Below are 18616 nucleotides of genomic sequence, written 5' to 3'. Positions count from 1 at the left end.
AATTTAACAAAGCACACCTTACAACAAATTGGTACAATTTTAACTTATCAGAAATAGAAAAGGATAATCTATTAAGACAAACAAAATAATGTGAAAAAAGGGGACGAAAAGAGAATATCACAAGAGAACTTTCCATTCATGAATTTAAATCTTCATGAATGGAAGATTTTTAAGTCCAGTCAGAATCTCAAAAAATATTTAAATGCCACAATGATGAGAGAAAGTATGTTAGATTTATTTATTAGTATCTTCGAAATCATAAATTTACATACATTTGCTCACCGTTTGGCAGTATTGCCATTGAACTGTATGACCTTTTAGGTGTTCTTCCTCAAGCTTCTCACTACATCTTGATGAAATAATGACTCATTTCTATAGACGGAATTGCTGGAACTGAGTCAGGTTTATAGGCTACCTCACTCACACCATTTCAGATCTTCCCACAAATTCTTTACACACACTCTTGCAGCTACAGGCCCACATGTCGGTTTTGTCTGCATAGGACAAAACCGTTGAAATGGTCACATCGAAACATTGACTTTGTTGTCCTAAAGCCATTTTGTAACCTCTGCATGCATTGTCCATATGGACGACCAATATGAACCCAAACTTTAACTTCCTGGCTGATGTCTTTATATATTGCTTTAATATTTCCACACAATCTTCTTTCCTTATGATGCTATTGTGTGAAGTTCACCAGATGTTCCTATAGCAAAACAGACCAACATCATGATACTGCCACACCCATACTTCCCAGCTGGAATAGTCTTCCCCCTTTTTTTTTTCAATGCAACGATTGTCATTATGGCCAAACGAGAAAGCGTACAGGCCAACCCAAATGTTCAGTTAACCCATCAGATGTTTTCAGCGCTATGACATAGTCTGGGATTCCTCTACTTGCTTTAATAGACTGTAATCAATATGTAAACTTTTGATTTGTAAGAGATTAATAAATAAATGCCTTTATTTATTAAAGAACCCAGGACCAGCTTTTATTATTTTACATCTTTTTAAATATTTGTTAAAACTGTCACTATGTCATGATAGTATCCTAATGCACAGATATGTGAAAAGACTGAGCTTCTCCACCTCCTGCCTGAGATACTATTGCCTGAAGAAAAACAATACTCCCTCTGTGATGCAAACAGAGTAGCATCACAGCCATCCTTTATTCAGAGTGGAGGTTCAGGTTTTATCAAGCAACACAGTTCAGCTGTGTTGAGCCTCCTTTGCATTTATATAGCTTTCCAGATTTCACTGACTGTCTAATGTTGAGTTAAGTGATATTCACAAAATGTTCTTGAAGTTTCTGTGACATCCAAGTAAAGAGGCAATCAGCCCTCCAGTAGGCTGAATCCATCGCTGAGCAGAAAGTGAGGTCGGAGCAGCGACAGGATGGGGCCATGCGGGGCCCCACCCAGGCAGTATGCTTCATCCACGCTGACTCCCAGGGACCGAAGGGATTTTAGGGCACAGCAGCAGTTGTCTTTGCCACCATGTGATGTTACGAGAGTGAAGCAAAGAGGGCTGTCAAACACACCAAACTTCTGCTTCATCTGGCCTAAATGAGCTAAAAAGTTCTGCAGAGACAAAAGAAGAAAAATAAATCATTTTCAACTGAAAATGATTTATTTTCAGTTGAAAATAAATCATTTTATTTGATAAATAAAATGATTTATAGACCCATCTACCTACTGGTAGATAGACCTACTGAAGATAACATACAGTGCCTACTCACACCCCCTTGTGGTTGTAATGTGAAAAAAATATGAAAGCACATATTCAATTGGGGTTTTATAAGACTAACCAAAGAAAATCTAAGTTCTGTGAAGGCCTCAGAGGTTTGTCAGGCAAATATATATATATATATATATATATATATATATATACACACACATGCTCACACACACACACTTGTGGTAGTGATACAGGAAAATATGAAAAAGTTGAGTGAGTTTGAAACTTCATGCAAGGCTCTGAAAAAGACACTTGTTAATGTTTGTACCTGAGCAGATTTTTTGCTTGCTTCTGTTGAACCCATGTTGAGTTGGATGATGGCTTTCTCACAGAATAAAACTCTGAGCTGTTCTGATGGACAGGAAACCCAGTTTGTATCCAGCAGTGCTGAGGGAACACCTGGACCAATCAAAAGCACAATAACAGCACGTTAATCCAAAACTAAATGATAGACCAGTCTCCAGGTTACACTGATAAATGGAAGCTTTAATGGTTAATGCTACAACAGATGCTACAGTTCGGAAATGTCCATCACTTATTGGTAGTGTACTCTGGGTTTTTAATATGGCTTCTAGAAATGACTGACAGAAGATGCCATACAAGAAAAGACTTCCTGACCCTGCTGTGTTGCTTGCAATGCTTCGTTTCCATCTGTTGTAAGGAAGAGCTGAACATTATTTTGCATGAGACTCTCGATGTAGTCCTCCTCTGTTGAAAAGCAGAACCTGCCGACTTCTAGACCTACAACAGAGCAACAACAAGGCTTTGGAAAGAGAAGTCAACGGAGTGTTGCAGTGGAGATGTAGAAAGAGCAAGGCTGAGGTGAGACTACCGTGATGTCTGGTGCTGTTAATGATGCTGGAATTCTGCTGTTGCTGCCAGCTTTCCGTAGTGATCAAGATGACGTCAAACAGCTGATGTTCAGCTGGATTTTTCTCCAGCAGACGCTCATTCACTCTCTGCAGAACCTGAGGAAAGCTATACATCGTCAACTCCCACCAAAGCCCGACTACGATCTTCTTACTGTCAAGGAAACCAGTCGGTTTTCTTTTTAAAAACAAACACAGCTTGTTTTGTTTTTGCTTTTTTGTCACAAACTGATGCTTGAAGAAGCAAGCAGCCCCAAACCCTGTCACTGCAGTCACCATGCATGATGTTCAGTTTCTGAAATGCTGTTTTAATTTCAGGTCGGATGTAACAGAACCCACAAGGTGGTCCACTTTCTGTGGGTCTACTTTCTGTCTCGTCAGTCCACAGAATATCTTCTGAAAAGTCCTGGCGGTTCACCAAGACATTTCTGATAAATGTGAGTTCTGTAAAACATGGCTCAGTAGTGTATTTTTTATGTTTTTGAGATTTCTCCCTATTTGTCTCAAATAATGACATACACTTGACAATCCAACCTGACAGAACCCAAGAGTGCAGAGAAGAGTGATAGAAAATACTCCTACAAAGGTGAGCAAGAAAAGTTAAGGCTGTGATAGCTGGGAGGAAAACATTTTTAACAAGAAAGAAGATGTTTTCACTTTGTCTCTCCAAGCTTTTTGTGAAGTATTTTAGAAGAGAATTTATATGTTTTCATTAAAAAACACAAAACAAAAATCACTGCAACATCTAGCAAAGATAGTCAGAAAGAGCATAAAATTGTTGGGTATTTTTTTCCTTAAATCCATATTTCACACTTAAATAGGTCAGTAGGCTAGTGTATTGGAGACTGAAACAATTAAACTTAAATTGTTTTAAAGTTAATTATCAATGTTCATGACTTCTCACCTGCACCAATGGAAGAGCCACGCCAAACCTGTAAATACTGCTGCCATCTTCAGTTTCTGGCTCAAAAACTGCAGCAAAAGTCACGGCAACAACCACCGCCTGGTCCACATCTTTCTGCAAGGGACAAGAAGAAGAACCCAGACTGAAAATATGAGATGAATCTGCTCACCTCTTAACGAAGGCTGTTTTATTTCTGGGATGTGAAGAGACACAATATTAACTAAAAACCCAGAAAGACAGCATTATGTAGACATTACAAATTGATCTGCTTGTTATCAAGTGAAACTGGTATTGCTTATATACCCACACAAAGCATGATTTAGAAAGAACTTGGTGATAAACATAAAAAACATTGTCGGTAAATACAGCATTAAGAAATTTCCTTTACTTGGTCAGCAGGTTTATACACATCTCAGGTAAAGTCTAGGCCCACTGCTTCTTAGAAAACATTTCTAAATCTTTAAGTTTCCTGGCAGCTGTTTAGAAACTCAAAAAGTCACCTCTCTCTAAAAGATATTTATGAAACAGAAATCTAAAGAGTAGATAGGTCACTCTGTGGCATCAGTACCATATTCTATAGCCATGATTTTCTTTTCCTTTATCCTGCAGGAGTATCTTGAGTTGAATAACTGTGAACTATGAACCATCTCGGTGGTTCTGGTGTAAGATTTTATGCCTCATGATTTTATGCAGATTTAAGTCATCTTGTACCCTCAATAGAAAACAGGCCCAAAGCCTAATATGAGGATGGTGGTCTTTGGGTCATTCTCTGTGTATTTCTTCATCACAGCGAGTCAAGTCAAAGTGAGAGAGCTCAATTTAAAACTTATCTGACCACAAAACCTTTCAGAGTCAGTTAGATGTTACCTGGGGATATACATTTTAGCACAGCCACATATCTGGGAATTTAGTTATTCGTTTTATTTTGACACAGCACAGAGATTCAATGGACCTTAAATCATTAAAAAAAAACCACGCAATATGAGCATAAAAAAAGTTTGATTTTGTTTTTAATTGTGAAATATGATACAAACATGTACAATTACACATTTTTATAACGGCACCCATTGTCTGAACACACTTATGTTTGCAAGACTCCGGGCCAGGATTTGAACCTTCTTGCTCCAAGGCAATAGTAGCACCAATTGCAAAACTGTGCAACCTACCCGTCACCTCCCCAATATCTAGGTTAGAGACTTAGAGTTAGTCCAGGTATTTGAACAGAGACACCTTTTTTTCAATTTTGGAGGGTTCTGTAGATCCTTATGGTATATTACCATAGTGAAAATTAAAACAATTTTGATGCAGTTAAAGTGCAGCTTTCTCAATCTTCATACAAACTATTTCTAACACCAATGCTCCTAAGAATGGTTGCCAAGGGCATCATGGAGGAGCACTGTTTTCACGACGGGGTGATAGGGGAGTGTCTGAAAGTTTAGGAGCTTCTTAAAGAGACAGAGACCAATCTCAAGGTGTCAAATTATGAAATCAAATTTCTTTAAGGTTATTTATACAGAATTTTTAAAACAACTAAAGGTAATATAGTTACTTGACTGTGCTATAAAATGTCACTGTGTGCCTGGAAAATGCATAATACTCCTTCCTTTAAACAATCACCTAAGTCAGTGGTTCTTAACCTTTTTTGAGGTACCGAACCCCCCAGTTTCATAAGCGCATTCACCGAACCCTTCTTATTCCGTCCTTCCCCCCATCCCCTCCGCCGACACACAAAATACTTTGCGGTATTCTGATTTAGTAATGTTATTAGCTGCGTTACCACCCCCACGCCACTAGAGGCAGTAGCGACCCCGAAAAGTTGCGACTAAGGAGCACATTTAGAAGCAGAAGTACACCGAAAACTACAGATTTTGGTAAAAACTGAGCTTTGCTGAAGACACAAATTCAAATCCATGCTGAGAGTGGAGCTCCTTCAATCAGTGCTCTCTTGTAATTCCTGTTGTAGAAGGCTAATCGTGACACATGCAAATACCCATGTGGGCCCAACTATAATTCTATATTGACACATAGAAACATAATTATATGAAGTAGACCTTAATTTACGGCTGCCGAGCAGTCAACAACAATGTACAACTTCCGCCTTTTTTCGGTACAACTCGGCATATTCAGTATTACTATAAATGTGACTTAGAAGAAAGTGCTGAAAAGGAGAAACAAAAAGACAAACCCCGAAACAATGATTAGAGCGATAACTATTTTACCATGACTCTAGCAGGGATATGTGCTCTTCTGAGGGTAAAGTAAACGTACCTGCTTCACGTCGGTGTTCGTGACCGTAGAGACCATTCTAACACCTGTAGGACCTTACGGTAGTTGCTGTTTTCCTCTTAATTCGTCTCGCACCGCAAAAACCTTATTTTCGTTTGCTTTAAGAACAGCAAGCAGCAAGTTTGCTTTAAGGAGCGCATGACTGCGTCACTTCCTGGTCAAGCAATTGCCTCTTGCCCCGCCCATATCAGTGATTATTGTGTCAGGTGGAGGAGCACCGCTCTGCTGTATTAACAAACACCAACATTTGGATTCGTTTTCGGGACAGAGGACGGATTCAAGTTCGGAGCGGTTCTCACAACAGTTGTTCTAGTTCGGAGAGCCTGAGAAGCGGGTCTGACCTTGTTTTTAGTGGGCTTGGAAAGCCCACGAGAGTGGGAAAGTTTATTTTATCTTCGGCTTTCTGGTAAGAAAAATATCTATTTTATTCATACCTTTCTGCACTAACACCATTCTATTTGATTCGGTAACCTGTTCGGGTGTGTCCGACCCGGACCCTGTGGACTGACTGGGCTCCTTTAGCTCCTTCGGGGCTTAGATCGCCCACAGCTGATTGGCTTTCACTAAGTTTAATAGGGGGTGGCCTTCTGGTGACGTAAAGAGTCTGTAAACAAACAAAAAAGACCTGCAAATATTGTTCGTTTTTATATATAAAAAAAATGTTTTGTTTTTTTTGTCATCTTTCTCGGTTAGCTGGGTCGATAAGGGAGCAAAACTATATACATGGAAATAGAGAAACAGAGATTTCAGGAACTACAGTTAAAGAGTAAATTTAGAGCATTTTCTCTGACTTTCTCCGTTGTTTGTAATACTTAGAAAAGAGGGAAAAACTAATATGCAATGATTTATGCATATGCGTAGAAAAGCTTTGCTTACAAGTATGAAACTAAGGCATTAGCAACATTTTGCAAAATAGGGGTGCAAAATGCCAAAGGGGTGAACTGACCCAGAGTCAGAGCAAAAATATTAGAGCACAGAATCCAAAGATTGTCTTTTAAGATGGTTTTAAGACATTCCTAATTTAGTATTAGTTATTAAGGTATAACAATAAGTTCACACCAGCAAGTGAGATGTATAAGAGAACAAGAAAAGACTTTAATAACTTTTTTTTCCCTGTTTTTACAATTATTGCAAACCGTGTTTTAAAGAACGTGTAGTTAGTGTAGGATGATGCAGTCTGGGTTTGAATCATTCATTTTCATATTTATCAAATACCAGAGTAAAATTTTACAATTAGTAAGCAAATATTGAAGAAAAGTTTTCACTGAATTCTACTTGAATCTTTCCTCATGTTGACAACCATGAATTCCCTTCAACCTGCTGTAATAAAGCTGAAGTGTTATAACAATAAATGAATAGCCAAAGTAAAAATAGACTTGTTTTTGTAGTAGTGATTAAGTCTGAGTAAAGGAACTTCTCCCAGTCCTGTGGAGCAGGGTGAGCCGTCTATGGCTAAGGTGGCGTTGGTATTTAGGATTGTTCTGCTTTGTTTAGATCGTGATGACGCTCTCTAGGTGTTATTAATCGTTTTGTTTATGTTAGTTTAGCTAGCTTTGCGAACAGTGACTCTCCCTCCAAGGAGAAGATGGATGTGTTTCTGATAGGGAGCCCTAATGCACGTGGCAACAAGTCTATTGGAAAAGACAAATTTTCCTTTTAGCTTATGGTCAAACCTTAACACAGAGGTTCTTATAAAATCTCAACACTATAATGTAACAATACCACATTCAGACACAGCAAGCACAGAAGTACTCTATACCGTGTTGCAATAAATCATAATCACCATCTAAATGGGTTAATCCATTGACTTTTCTGCTGCTTATCCAGGTCAGGCCACATTAATAGAAAGCACTAAAAATGTGATATAAAATGATTAATACTGGCCTTCCAATGCCATTCATTCTGTTCCACCTTATTTTCACACCACTGAAACCAAGACAGGTGGACACTACAGTGTTTTCAACAAGAACTTTAACTTGTTTCACAAATACATGTCTAAAGGTTGAAAATCCCATTATGCTTTGGATGTAAACATGAGTATTTTCGTCAGAGCTAAAGCGGTGTTTTGAAGTCTCTCAAGCTTCTTCAGCTAAAGCTGTGAAAGTGAAGAAGATGCTATGTTCTGCACCTTTAGGTGTTGAGACATTTTAGGTCGAGTAACATAGTTTCAATTGTTGCAGTTTTCTCATATACCACAGTGTCATATTGTCAAAGAAACTGAAACTTCACCCAAGTTTAAATAAGACAAGAGACTGTGGCACACTTTGAAGGAGTTCAGGTTTCACATAAGAGAATATTGTTAAATTGGTTGTATGAGGCACATGTGTCAAAGTCGAGGCCTGTGGGCCAAATCCGGTCCGCCATAACTTTTTATGTGGCCCTCTATATTGTAAACTTAACACTAAGTGTGCTTAAATATCATGTTATCAATCAAATGAATGCAGTTTTGATCTGGTTTCTGCCTAATTATATCAATCAGTCCCTCCAGTTTCTTGATAATTATCATGGAAATTCATGCAAAATCCCCACACTTTTTGCCCTAATACATAATTGGGAGTTTATTGCAAATTTTTCTCAGAAATTGTCCATAACTTTCTTACTTGTACTAAACAGCTGCCTCAGTCTTAATTGATGAAAGATCCATGACCTATACAGCAAGTAATAAAAAGTTGCATTTACTGTCATAAATAAGCTGAAATATCACAAATATTTCCAAATTAGTACCATAAACACTTTGATTTTTATTGGGAAAAAAATCACAAAAAGAATCATGAAACCTGGAGTGACTGAAAAGATGTTCAACAATAATATTTAATTTTAAGAATCCATTGATATTTTTAAAAGTTTAACAGGTTTTATTAATACATTCTGGTGCAACCGGCCCTTTAAGAGGATTCATTATCTTGATTTGGCCCAAAACGAAAATGAGTTTGACACCCCTGGTGTATGGTCTCTAATGTTTAGAGCAGTGTTTCTCAACCCTGGTCCTCATGCTCCCCTGTCCTGCATGTTTTAGGTGTTTCCCTTCTGCCACACACCTGAATTGTATCTCTAGGTGATTAACAGGCTTCTGCAGTACTTGATGGTCATGCAATCATTTGAATCAGCTGTTCTGGAATAGAGACACATCTAAAACATGCAGAGCAGGGGGGTGCTAAGGACCAGGGTTGAGAAACACTGGTTTAGAGGGTGAGTAATATCTGGCAGTGATGGCACAGGTCAGAGATCATCTGTGTCTTCTTTCTACAGCTGTAGAAAGAAGACACAGATGTAGTGTCTTCTTAGACACAGAGATCATCTGTGTCTTCTTTCTACAGCTGTAGAAAGAAGACACAGATGATCGCTGACCTGTGCCATCACTGCCAGATATGTGCCATCTCAAAAGGCTTAGAAATCCCTGGTGGCTGGCAGTAATGTTTCTGCAGAACTTTGCAGACCTGGTCCTTAACTGTACCAGTTTGGATTACGGTTTGTTAGAATACTGTCAGTGCACCAGTAGTAGAAATCTGTGTGTTAGTTTTCTAGAGTCTGTGCTGAGACTCCTCAGTCGCTGCATGTTCTCCTGTCCACAGTAGCCTGTGGTTCTCAGTGATTTCCTTAACCTTAGCAGCAGCTTGTTTTCCTGCCATCATGATTCTGTAGAAGGAATCATCACTACCTGACATGCAGCCAGAACTTGTGTTAACATCTGCTAGTGTAATTATGATGTTTGATTTACATTTGGCTGTTCAATCAAAGTTGAAGCATGCACAGCAGGGGGCATAGCTCATACCACTGGAGAGCTCTAGTGTATAGAAGACAGTAATGCCTGCCGTATGTCTGTCAAGAATCAAAATCCCAGTTGGATTGAAAAGCAGTTTCATGATGAGTGTCAATGGAATTATTGCATCAAAGAGCATCCATTCCTACAGGGCAGAGCAGTGTGCAAGGTGAAAGCTGTTTTAACATTTTTGGATCATTCTTGGCCTATAAGTGATCTTCAACATGTACAATGTGACGGATGGAGAGGAAAAGTGGACCTTGTGTGTTCACATTGGAGTGCAGTAGAAGATTGTTTGTTTGTTTGTTTGTCCCTGGGATCATCATGGGTTTTATAAAGTATCCAATTCATTTTGTTATTGATATGTGATTATGTGCCTTTCCTCTGTCTCTTTTATCTGCTCACATGCACACTGCTGCACACTTATATAACCACAGCATTTAAGACTGGTGACAGTCTTCTTATGTTACACATAACAAAAACTAAGTAAGCAGACCAACACCTCTTAGAGAGGCTACAGAGTGAAAAGATGTTAAAAGCAGAACTTGCGCTACAATCTTTGCTTTACTTGTTGTCAACAATAAGGTTAGTTGAGTGATGTTCCTCTGTATTTGTTCCATTTGTATGACTTGAAACATTTGATCATTTTTGGCTTTAAAATCTGTTTATATACCGTTTTATATGAAATCTCAAACTGGCAAACAGACCTGGGTGTTGCACAAAATGGAAAATGTGTCTCCTCAACAATTTATTGTTTGTGTTTTTTTTTTCTGCTGTTTTATTCTGTGTTCATGTGAGGGATTCTAGGTTTATGAGGACAATTTAAACACATAAATAATGATATTTTTCCCAATGTCCCTGCAAACACACGCAGCCCAATATTGCAATTCTGATAATCTCTCTCGACAGTGTTAAAAATCTTACTCAACAACAATAATGGATGCAGGAGGAAATATTCATCTGTAAGAGGTGCACCGACTAATTTAAACTCTTCTGCAGCAACTAACAGGATTCCCCCCCACCCCCCAAGTATTGTCTTTAGTTGAGCTCCATCAGTTTTTCATCTCCCTGCTGAAGAAAGCATCAATCACTGTGATGCTGCCAATTTCTTTATTATTGTATTGTGCATTTTGGTCTTCAAGATGCTTTCTGTGCCATATTAATGGTCCAGTTACCCATGCTAACAACACCATACCAAGACCCTTCATTCAACATCTCTACACCCTACTGATGTGTGTTGTTGCTTATGTTGAGGAAGTGGAGACAGATGCCAAGGTAGCACCACAAAACACAGGCAGCAGCCACCTGACCGCCCTGGGGAAGCGCAGACTTATCTAATGCAGCTGGTTGACTGTCCAGTACCGTGACTGCAGCAGGGCGGAATGCTACTAGGTTTGGTACTGCTGTTGCACCTGGTCATACAAAAACACCAGGAAAGGATGGGTCGATGCATAACACTGATACTGTGGGTCACACTCTGTGTGCATGTCTGAAAGTGGCTTCTGTTCAGTCTTGTTCAGGCATTAATTGTTATGTCAGCCAGACCTGTTAGACAGCTCAGTAAGTGTTAAGGCTCACCACACCTTCATTCCTCTAGACTATAAGCAACCTTCCTCTGCCTCATCAGACTGTGATGAAGTTATTTCACAGTTTTCCTCTCAATACACTCAACTCAGTCTGAGCCCAGAGAGGCGATGATAAAACCTTTTCTCCTCCTGTATCAAACAAAAGCAGTTTCTTCTTCCTCTGACACTGTGTCTAAGTCCTTATTTGTATGGGTCATTGTGTTGAGATCTGACTTTCCTTGAATAAATACATTTCCTAAGTAGTTGGATAAAAAAAGAGACTCATATGAGAGATAGGGAAACGGTTAGAAGCAAAAGCAATTTCTTTCTGAGTTTTTTTTTTTTTTTTTTTTAGTGTTTCCTTTCGTCCTCATATCAGCTGCTACAAAAATAAAAGTTCAGGCTCAACGTATGCTACGTTCCAGTTACTTCAGAATTTACAACTCAGTGCTAGGTGTGAGATCACACCCAAAGTGACATCATTCCAGGTAATGTAGTTAGAGAATTTGGTATTTCAGCAGTACACTGTTCATAACACCTATGAACATCCTTTTAAGTTTATTTACCAAAAGCGTAAATCAATTTGTGTTTAAAGTTGCAGACACGATATGTAACTTTTACAAGAGTGTCTTGTATTTGCAAATATATGTTTTCACCACAGTAAACATATATGGCTACTCCTGCTTCATGTTAGGAGCATATATAGTCCAGTTAAACTAGCCTTTTTTAAAATTACACAAATAAATGTGACAAAAAGTGACATGGTAAGATTAACAAATCATTGCTTGCATTGTGTAAGTGCCCAAAAAGCCATTCTGTCATTTAACAGAATATTGTCTGAATTGCTCGTCACTTATTGCTGCTGGTGGCTGATTTTTTTTCTTTGAGTGAAACAAAAATCTGCTGTAAAAACAAAAAACATTTCCCCATTAATTTGTTCTTTGATTCATTTTTCTACATTGTTAGGGATGCTTTCTATGGTCTCAGAAGCTTTGTTGATTTGAACAGGGTGTTCAGATCAACTACCCAAGCCCTACAATGAGTAAATTTATTATTCAACTGTATTGCTTTTGACCAAAAACACAAATGTGCATCTCACGTTTAACAAATTTTAATGATCAATCAAGAGTGTTGGTAAAACTATTCTGTGGACCAACAAAACAAAAGTAGGACTTTTTGAAAGATGTTAATTCCTTAACATCTAGAGTGTAACCAACACAGCAATAAAACATAGTGTGATGTTCTGGTGCTGCTTTTCAGCATTTAGTGGATGAGACCATTAATTCTGCGCTGTGGCAGAAGAATGCCTGTTCATTAGTGTGTGACCTTGAAATGAGGCTCACTTGGGTTATGCAGCCGAACACTGATCCAAAGCATGGATCAGGTTGCCTCTGAATGGCTCAAAGAAAAAAATTGTTGTAATAGCCTAGTCCAGGGGTGCTCAATACGTCGATAGTAGGAAGATTTTGAGTCAGTCTCAGCAGTAGACACACTGAACGCCACCAGGACGCTGAGACCAGCACTTCCTCTTCTGACAGGCTTATCAAAATATTCGATCCTAAACGTTTGTAGCGTCATTAAAGAATACTACTAAAAAAATAAATCAACGAAACGTGTTAAAATTAATAATCTCAGTAATTATTGTTTTAACAAGGTGCTGCGCAATTCGGTGCGTTTCGGTTCCATTAACAAAAAAGGTGACCGACTGACTAGCAGAGCAGGAGTTTAAATTAGCTACTCAACCACCGCTGTGTTCATGAGAGGCTTAATAATCGAGAAATAAATATCAAGCCTGGAAACCTGATATGTAACAGATTGAATGTTATGTTTTTAACGTAATCTCTGCTCGGCTTGCGGGGCGCAGGTGGTTGCCACGGCAACGGGTGTGCTTAAACGAGAGAGAGGGAGAGAGAGAGAGTAAAAAGGCACGAGTAGTTTTGAGCTAATCACGTGTTCGGGTTGTTTTACCTTTGCTGTGGCGCATTACAACCGCTGTAGTTTCTGAACGTTTAATAAACAACAAACTTGGACAACCTCGTTCGTTTGTGAGTATTCACAGCAAACATCAAATAGGACAAATATATTTCATTAAGTTTTAACAAACAAATGGCTTCTACTGCGATGTGAAAGTAAATTAATTATATACCAACTTCAATAGATTTGCCTTTACTTTTACAGTGCTCTTTGGCTCCTCCTATCAGTCTGTAGTTTTTCATATTAAGGTCATCAAACCAAAGTTCAGATCTACCATAACTGACTGACATCTGCTGGCGTCAGGTTTGCAAACAGCTTCTGATTGAGAAACCACCTCCTCCCAGTGTTAGAATCTCACTGAGGAAGAACTTGCATTAGGTTTTCTATCACTTCATTATTTCTGCTATAACTGATAAAATAAGTTAATATAGTTTAATTTACAATTTTTATGTCTTCATGTCATGAGATAGATCTCAGCCAGCTAGTGAAAGAAAAAGTAGATCTTGGTCCCAAAAAGTTTGGGCTCCCGTGGCCTAGTCTAAGACCAAGTTTAAATCCAATTGATATGATGTTATATGACCTCAAACATGTTGGATAACACAGCATTGTGTAAAGAACAGTGAGTAAAAGATTCATGGATATTTATCGTACTGCTTGATTCCAGTATGAGGATGGAACAGTTAGGTTGGGTGTGTCAGTTTTTACATAAGTCCAGCTTTGTTTGGTAAAATGTCTTTGATCTGAAACATCTCAATGTCACTGAATTGCATATCAAGATACCAAGTTGAAGACAAAATCTTCCTCCTTCTTAAGCTGTCTTGTTTGCCCATCCTTCTTGTTTTGGCTGCTCAGGTATTCATCATGTTCCGATAGAGACCAGAACCTGCGGCAACCAACATGCTGAGGCGTCTCGACAAAATCCGGTTTCGGAGCCAAAGACGAGACGAGTTCCTTGACCCGACCGAGTCGCCCAACACATCGGACACAGAATGCAGCGACGACGTCGTGATGAAAACACGCTTCTTGCCCAAGGAGCAAGAAGAGCTGAGGGAACCTGAGTTAGAACAGCAGACGGAAGCCCAGGTGCAGGAACACAGGACAAAACTTTTGCCTTTGATCCAAAGATAAAACTCATGTTACATTGCTTATTTTGTGTTTGTTTGCCAAAGGCTGGTCCTGGATCATTTCTGGCAGGTGTCCAAGAAGAGCCAAAGACTGATTTGAATGAGGTGAAAGGACTTCTAGAAATCGCTTTGTTAGAAAAACACTTCTTACGTGAGTATATTGTGCCCTTTACTGAGCCATACAAAAGTATTGATATTCTGAGTTTTAAACAACAGAGTATTTTATTGGGATTTTTAAGGCACAATAATACAAAGTAGTTTAGAATTGTACAATGGAGGGTGAATAATGCAAAGATGTCAGAAAGTATGGTATTCATTTGTATAAGGCACTCCTGTGCTCTGACAACCCTTAGTAACATCCAGTGACTACAGATAGGTATGTAATGACAGATTTGGCCCTGTTGAAGGTGATATGTGTTGCGATATGTTGTAGCAGATGTACAAAGCATGGCACACCTGTTAGATTTTTATTTGTGAACATTTTTGAAAACGGCATAATTTTCCTACCACATTACAGTTATTCAGTTCTTTGTTGGTCTGTCACATAAACACTGTTAAAGCCCATCTGTTTCCACCACTACCCCCAAAAGGACTCTTTTAATTTGTAATTAGTCATCACTTAATTGCAGTATTTTACTGTTGGGTCGTAATGCACAAATACAAAAAAATAAGTCACTTCTCTCTTCAAGCTGTCCATAATTATTTTGTACCAATGCTGCTGCCTCAATGATCAGATCACATAAAAGAAACTCATCCCACAATACAACTGCATGCTGCATAATCTGTCAATATTTGCCTTCTTTATGTAATGCTCCAGCAGCTATTTATAACACTGCAGTCCTCATTGTGTTTCACATTGGCATGCACGGGCACACACACACATTACCTCTTTCTATCTTCAAAAGGACTTTGAATTGATTTCCATTCATGTTATATTCATTTCTACCCCTGGCCCTTATCCTAAAACCTCACCATTAGCGGTGCATATCTAGCCCTAAACTTAACCTTCAGTCTCCTGTGCAACACACACTCCACACTTTGCAAGAATACATTCAGAAATAGAATACTAAGAGTTATTGCTCCTAAGTCTACAAGGTGTTGGCTAATTTACTATAACTTGAGTTTGCTCGTTTTGTAATTTGCTAGATTCTCGGTCCATCTCTTCCTCACAGCACATGAAACTTGTTAATAAATCCTAACTGGGAGAGAAATCAGGTTTACTCTCAATGTTCTACATAAAAACATATGATACTTCACCTTTCACTTGCATGTTAACAATTGATTTTTCTCATTAATTATAAGGCATTTGGAGAAAAAAAGAGTTTTCTAGGAGTAGGTTTTTTTTTGTCTTCATTGTGACTCGTCACTCTTTCAGAGGAGGAGCTGAGGAAACTGAAGGATGAGTCCCACATAGATTCACTTAAACAGGAACTGGAGAAGGAACGATGCAAACGCATTGAGCTGGAACAGAAAGTCAATGATGCCATAAAATTAGGGTGGGTTGCTTTACAAGACTTTCCAATCCAATTTTCCTTTATTTCTTGACTGACATTTTATCTATCTCATCAGAGTTGAGGATTTTCCATCTCAGTCACCAAAACCTCCATCCCCTCAACCTTCTCTAAGCAGCAGTACAGGTTAGAACACCCACTCCTTGCTTTGTCTTTTTCATATTGTTTAAGTCTGAAAAAAATAAATTTCCCAATCAGTTTTTGTAATCACTGAATCAAACCTCTTATTTTGTTAGAAAAACATAAAGAGACTGTATACAACAGCTTCCTGAAATGGCTTTACAATCGTTTTGGAGTTTACATTGAAGACTTCCGCTTCCAGCCAGAGGAGACAACTGTGGAGACGGAGGAGCCACTAAGTGCAAGGAGGTAAGGAAAATGCTAGACATGTCTCTGAGAGGAGCATTTAGAGTGAAAAGGTTCTAATGAAAGTTGTATTTATTTTAAATCAAAAGTTGATCTGATCTGTTGTAATTGATCCTCAGGCTGACTGAAAACATGAGACGCTTCAGTGAGTATTTTTGTCTTTGATCTTGTGTGTACTCTTTTCTGCGGATAATTATAAGTATGGTAGAGTATTATTTTTATATAGGAGAAAAAATAATATGCTTGCTGAAAGATAAAAAATAATAAACATTAGAGGTCCCTTGATGGATCCCTGTGGAACCCCACATACAGATCCTTTTGAGTACTTTTGGTTACACAACCCCCCAGATGCTTTGCTGTACAACATTTTCTTTCCACAAAAATTAACAGCAAGAAAGATGAGTCTGATATGATGGTCTGCCTGACCTTGTGATTTTAGAACGAGGGTTCAGACCTGTGACAAACTTCATGAGGAACCTGTCTGCCTTATCCAGCTGGTACTCTGTGTACACGTCTGCCATTGCCTTCATTGTAAGTCCATACACAGACAATGTCTCCTTGTTCCACTAAGCACCACACACATCTATTAAATAATAGTAACAGTGTCCAGGCATGAAATATATTAAAATATATAATTAGTAATTATCTAATGCAAACCTGACAGTTAGGGCTGGGTGATATACAGTAGTTGAAAAATGTATCATGCTATAAAGGTTTCTTATCAATGGATATTGATAATTATTGATTAGTTGTTTTTTTTTTTTTTTAATATGTGTAATACTGCCAGATACTCGTGACCTTTCCTGCTTTTTATTCGCAACTTCCTCTCGAGCTGTTGTTCTCCTCTATTCACTCTATGCCATTATTTTTTACTTTTAAGCAGTTATGAGACCCGAAATTGCTGCTGTCCAAGTTACTCAACAGGTTGTTGCTAGGTAACCAAAGAGTGTGTGAGTTAGTTGATGCCAACCTTACTTAGCTGGCATTGAGAGACTGAGCAGCTAAAGTCATTCCCCTTCCTACATCCTCCAGAATGCTGTGCAGTTCTGAATTTAAGTTCAGTGAAATTACTGAAAATTCTATTGGACGTATTTTTTATTGATATTAATCTCTTGCCTATGGTGATATAAATTGTTATTGATGTGTTGTCCAGCCCTACTCACACTGTGCACATTTGTAGCCTTGTATCTGTTGATGAACAACTGCCAAGAGCTCCTTTTATATAGCTGTAGCGATTCATAGCTCAGGTGGGTGAATCTGAAGAAAGAACAACTAGTATTTGTGATTCCTGCCATTATGACTGAGTATGAAAAGAATTCCCATTTAAAGCTGTCCACAAACCTTGCAGGTAACATAACAATTTGGTGAAAGGTGTTTTAATCAATTAAAGCTACTTCTTGCATGGAACATGTGAGTGGCAGGATTGGGCTTTTGTATTGTTTTCATTAGTAGGGGCAGGGATCCTGACAAACAGGTGCACTTCATATTTTGTTATATGGAATAGAATTTGGTCAAAATTAAACTGAATTCCCGTCCGATCGTACAGTCAGATCCATCCACATACAGCAGCATGTGTATATGGTAGCAATGGAGGTAGGAATCTGTCCTGTAATCAGTGGGTTGCTAGTTTGAGCCCGTGTCTCGTACGTCTCTGTTGTTGTGTCCTTGGGGCTATAGACTTCATCCACCTTTCCTGCTGGTGTTGGTCAGAGGGTTGATGATGTTGCATACCAGCTCTCAGCTGTGGTTACAATCATCAGTGTGTCAATGTTTGTGTGAATGGGAATGACCGATTTCATTGTAAAGCAACTTTGAACTTTATAAGTCAGCTGTATAAGTCTGATGTCATTTAATTTAAATTATGCCCAAATTACAGCATAGCACAGTAGACTTAAAGCCAGTCAGTTGTATAATGGCAGTTGGTGAACCATTCTGGAGAAACTTTTAAGATGGTGCCTTACAGAAACACTGGCTGTGTGTATTGACAGGTGTACATGTATGCAGCGTGGCATGGCTGGGCCATCCCCATGTTCCTGTTCTTCGCAATTCTCCGCCTTTCCCTGAATTATCTTATTTCCAGGTGAGCTCCCCAGCACATTCAACCACTCATATTTAAAGGCAGACCCAGACAAAAAAAAAACTTTGTGTTAAACTGCAAGTCATGCTCTTATTCAGAACAGAAACTTTACTTCAGCAATTCCGTAAGATCAAATAAAATCTTGGTTAAAAAAATTGTTTTAGTACTGACACTTTAGTGGTTCTATTTCGCATAGACTTCGTCCTTTAAGGCTATCGCTAGTGGGCTCGGTCTCCCTCAGGATGTGGTGCGCCCTGAATGGTGCGCATAGTAATATTCGCAGCTAATATTCGTTGGTTACAATACATAACCAACGTTACTGTTTTTATCCACAGAGAATTAAAAAGAGTCGTTCCATAAGAAACTACACAAGCACATTTCCTAACTCTTAAGTATTTATTTTATATATATATATATATATATATATAGATTTATTGTTTAAC

General features: G+C 38.6%; 2 protein-coding genes across 5 annotated transcripts in view; one reads left to right on the top strand and one right to left on the bottom strand.

The window, feature by feature from the left end:
• Positions 1-225: 225 nt before the first annotated feature.
• On the bottom strand, positions 226-5904 carry LOC103149367 (cytosolic 5'-nucleotidase 1A). Of its 2 annotated transcripts, none has more exons than XM_007568477.2 (6): positions 5779-5904; positions 3511-3624; positions 2570-2705; positions 2356-2478; positions 2006-2136; positions 226-1580 (listed from the first exon to the last, which is right to left on the bottom strand). In XM_007568477.2, exons 1-6 carry the CDS (start codon positions 5812-5814, stop codon positions 1335-1337), a joined length of 786 nt encoding a protein of 261 aa, XP_007568539.1. In that variant the 5' UTR covers positions 5815-5904; the 3' UTR covers positions 226-1334. The 2 variants fall into 2 exon arrangements, with proteins under 2 accessions (XP_007568539.1, XP_016535356.1); XM_016679870.1 differs by having other exon boundaries at positions 2570-2760; positions 5779-5888.
• Positions 5905-6047: 143 nt separating this feature from the next.
• The window catches only part of LOC103149368 (GRAM domain-containing protein 4-like), a 28162-nt gene continuing 15593 nt past the window's right edge, over positions 6048-18616 (top strand). For all 3 annotated transcript variants that reach the window (XM_007568478.2, XM_016679868.1, XM_016679867.1), the window contains exons 1-9: positions 6048-6202; positions 13948-14178; positions 14265-14370; positions 15595-15715; positions 15789-15856; positions 15967-16099; positions 16216-16241; positions 16536-16627; positions 18085-18176. In XM_007568478.2, the coding sequence (XP_007568540.1) occupies positions 13993-14178; positions 14265-14370; positions 15595-15715; positions 15789-15856; positions 15967-16099; positions 16216-16241; positions 16536-16627; positions 18085-18176 (824 nt within the window). In that variant the 5' untranslated portion in view covers positions 6048-6202; positions 13948-13992. The remainder of the gene's footprint in view (positions 6203-13947; positions 14179-14264; positions 14371-15594; positions 15716-15788; positions 15857-15966; positions 16100-16215; positions 16242-16535; positions 16628-18084; positions 18177-18616) is intronic.

Source organism: Poecilia formosa, unplaced genomic scaffold (assembly GCF_000485575.1).
Source record: "Poecilia formosa unplaced genomic scaffold, Poecilia_formosa-5.1.2 Scaffold224, whole genome shotgun sequence".
NCBI lineage: Eukaryota > Metazoa > Chordata > Actinopteri > Cyprinodontiformes > Poeciliidae > Poecilia > Poecilia formosa.
The sequence above is the reverse complement of the archived record's forward strand: the minus strand, read 5'-3'. Positions and strand labels throughout refer to the sequence as shown.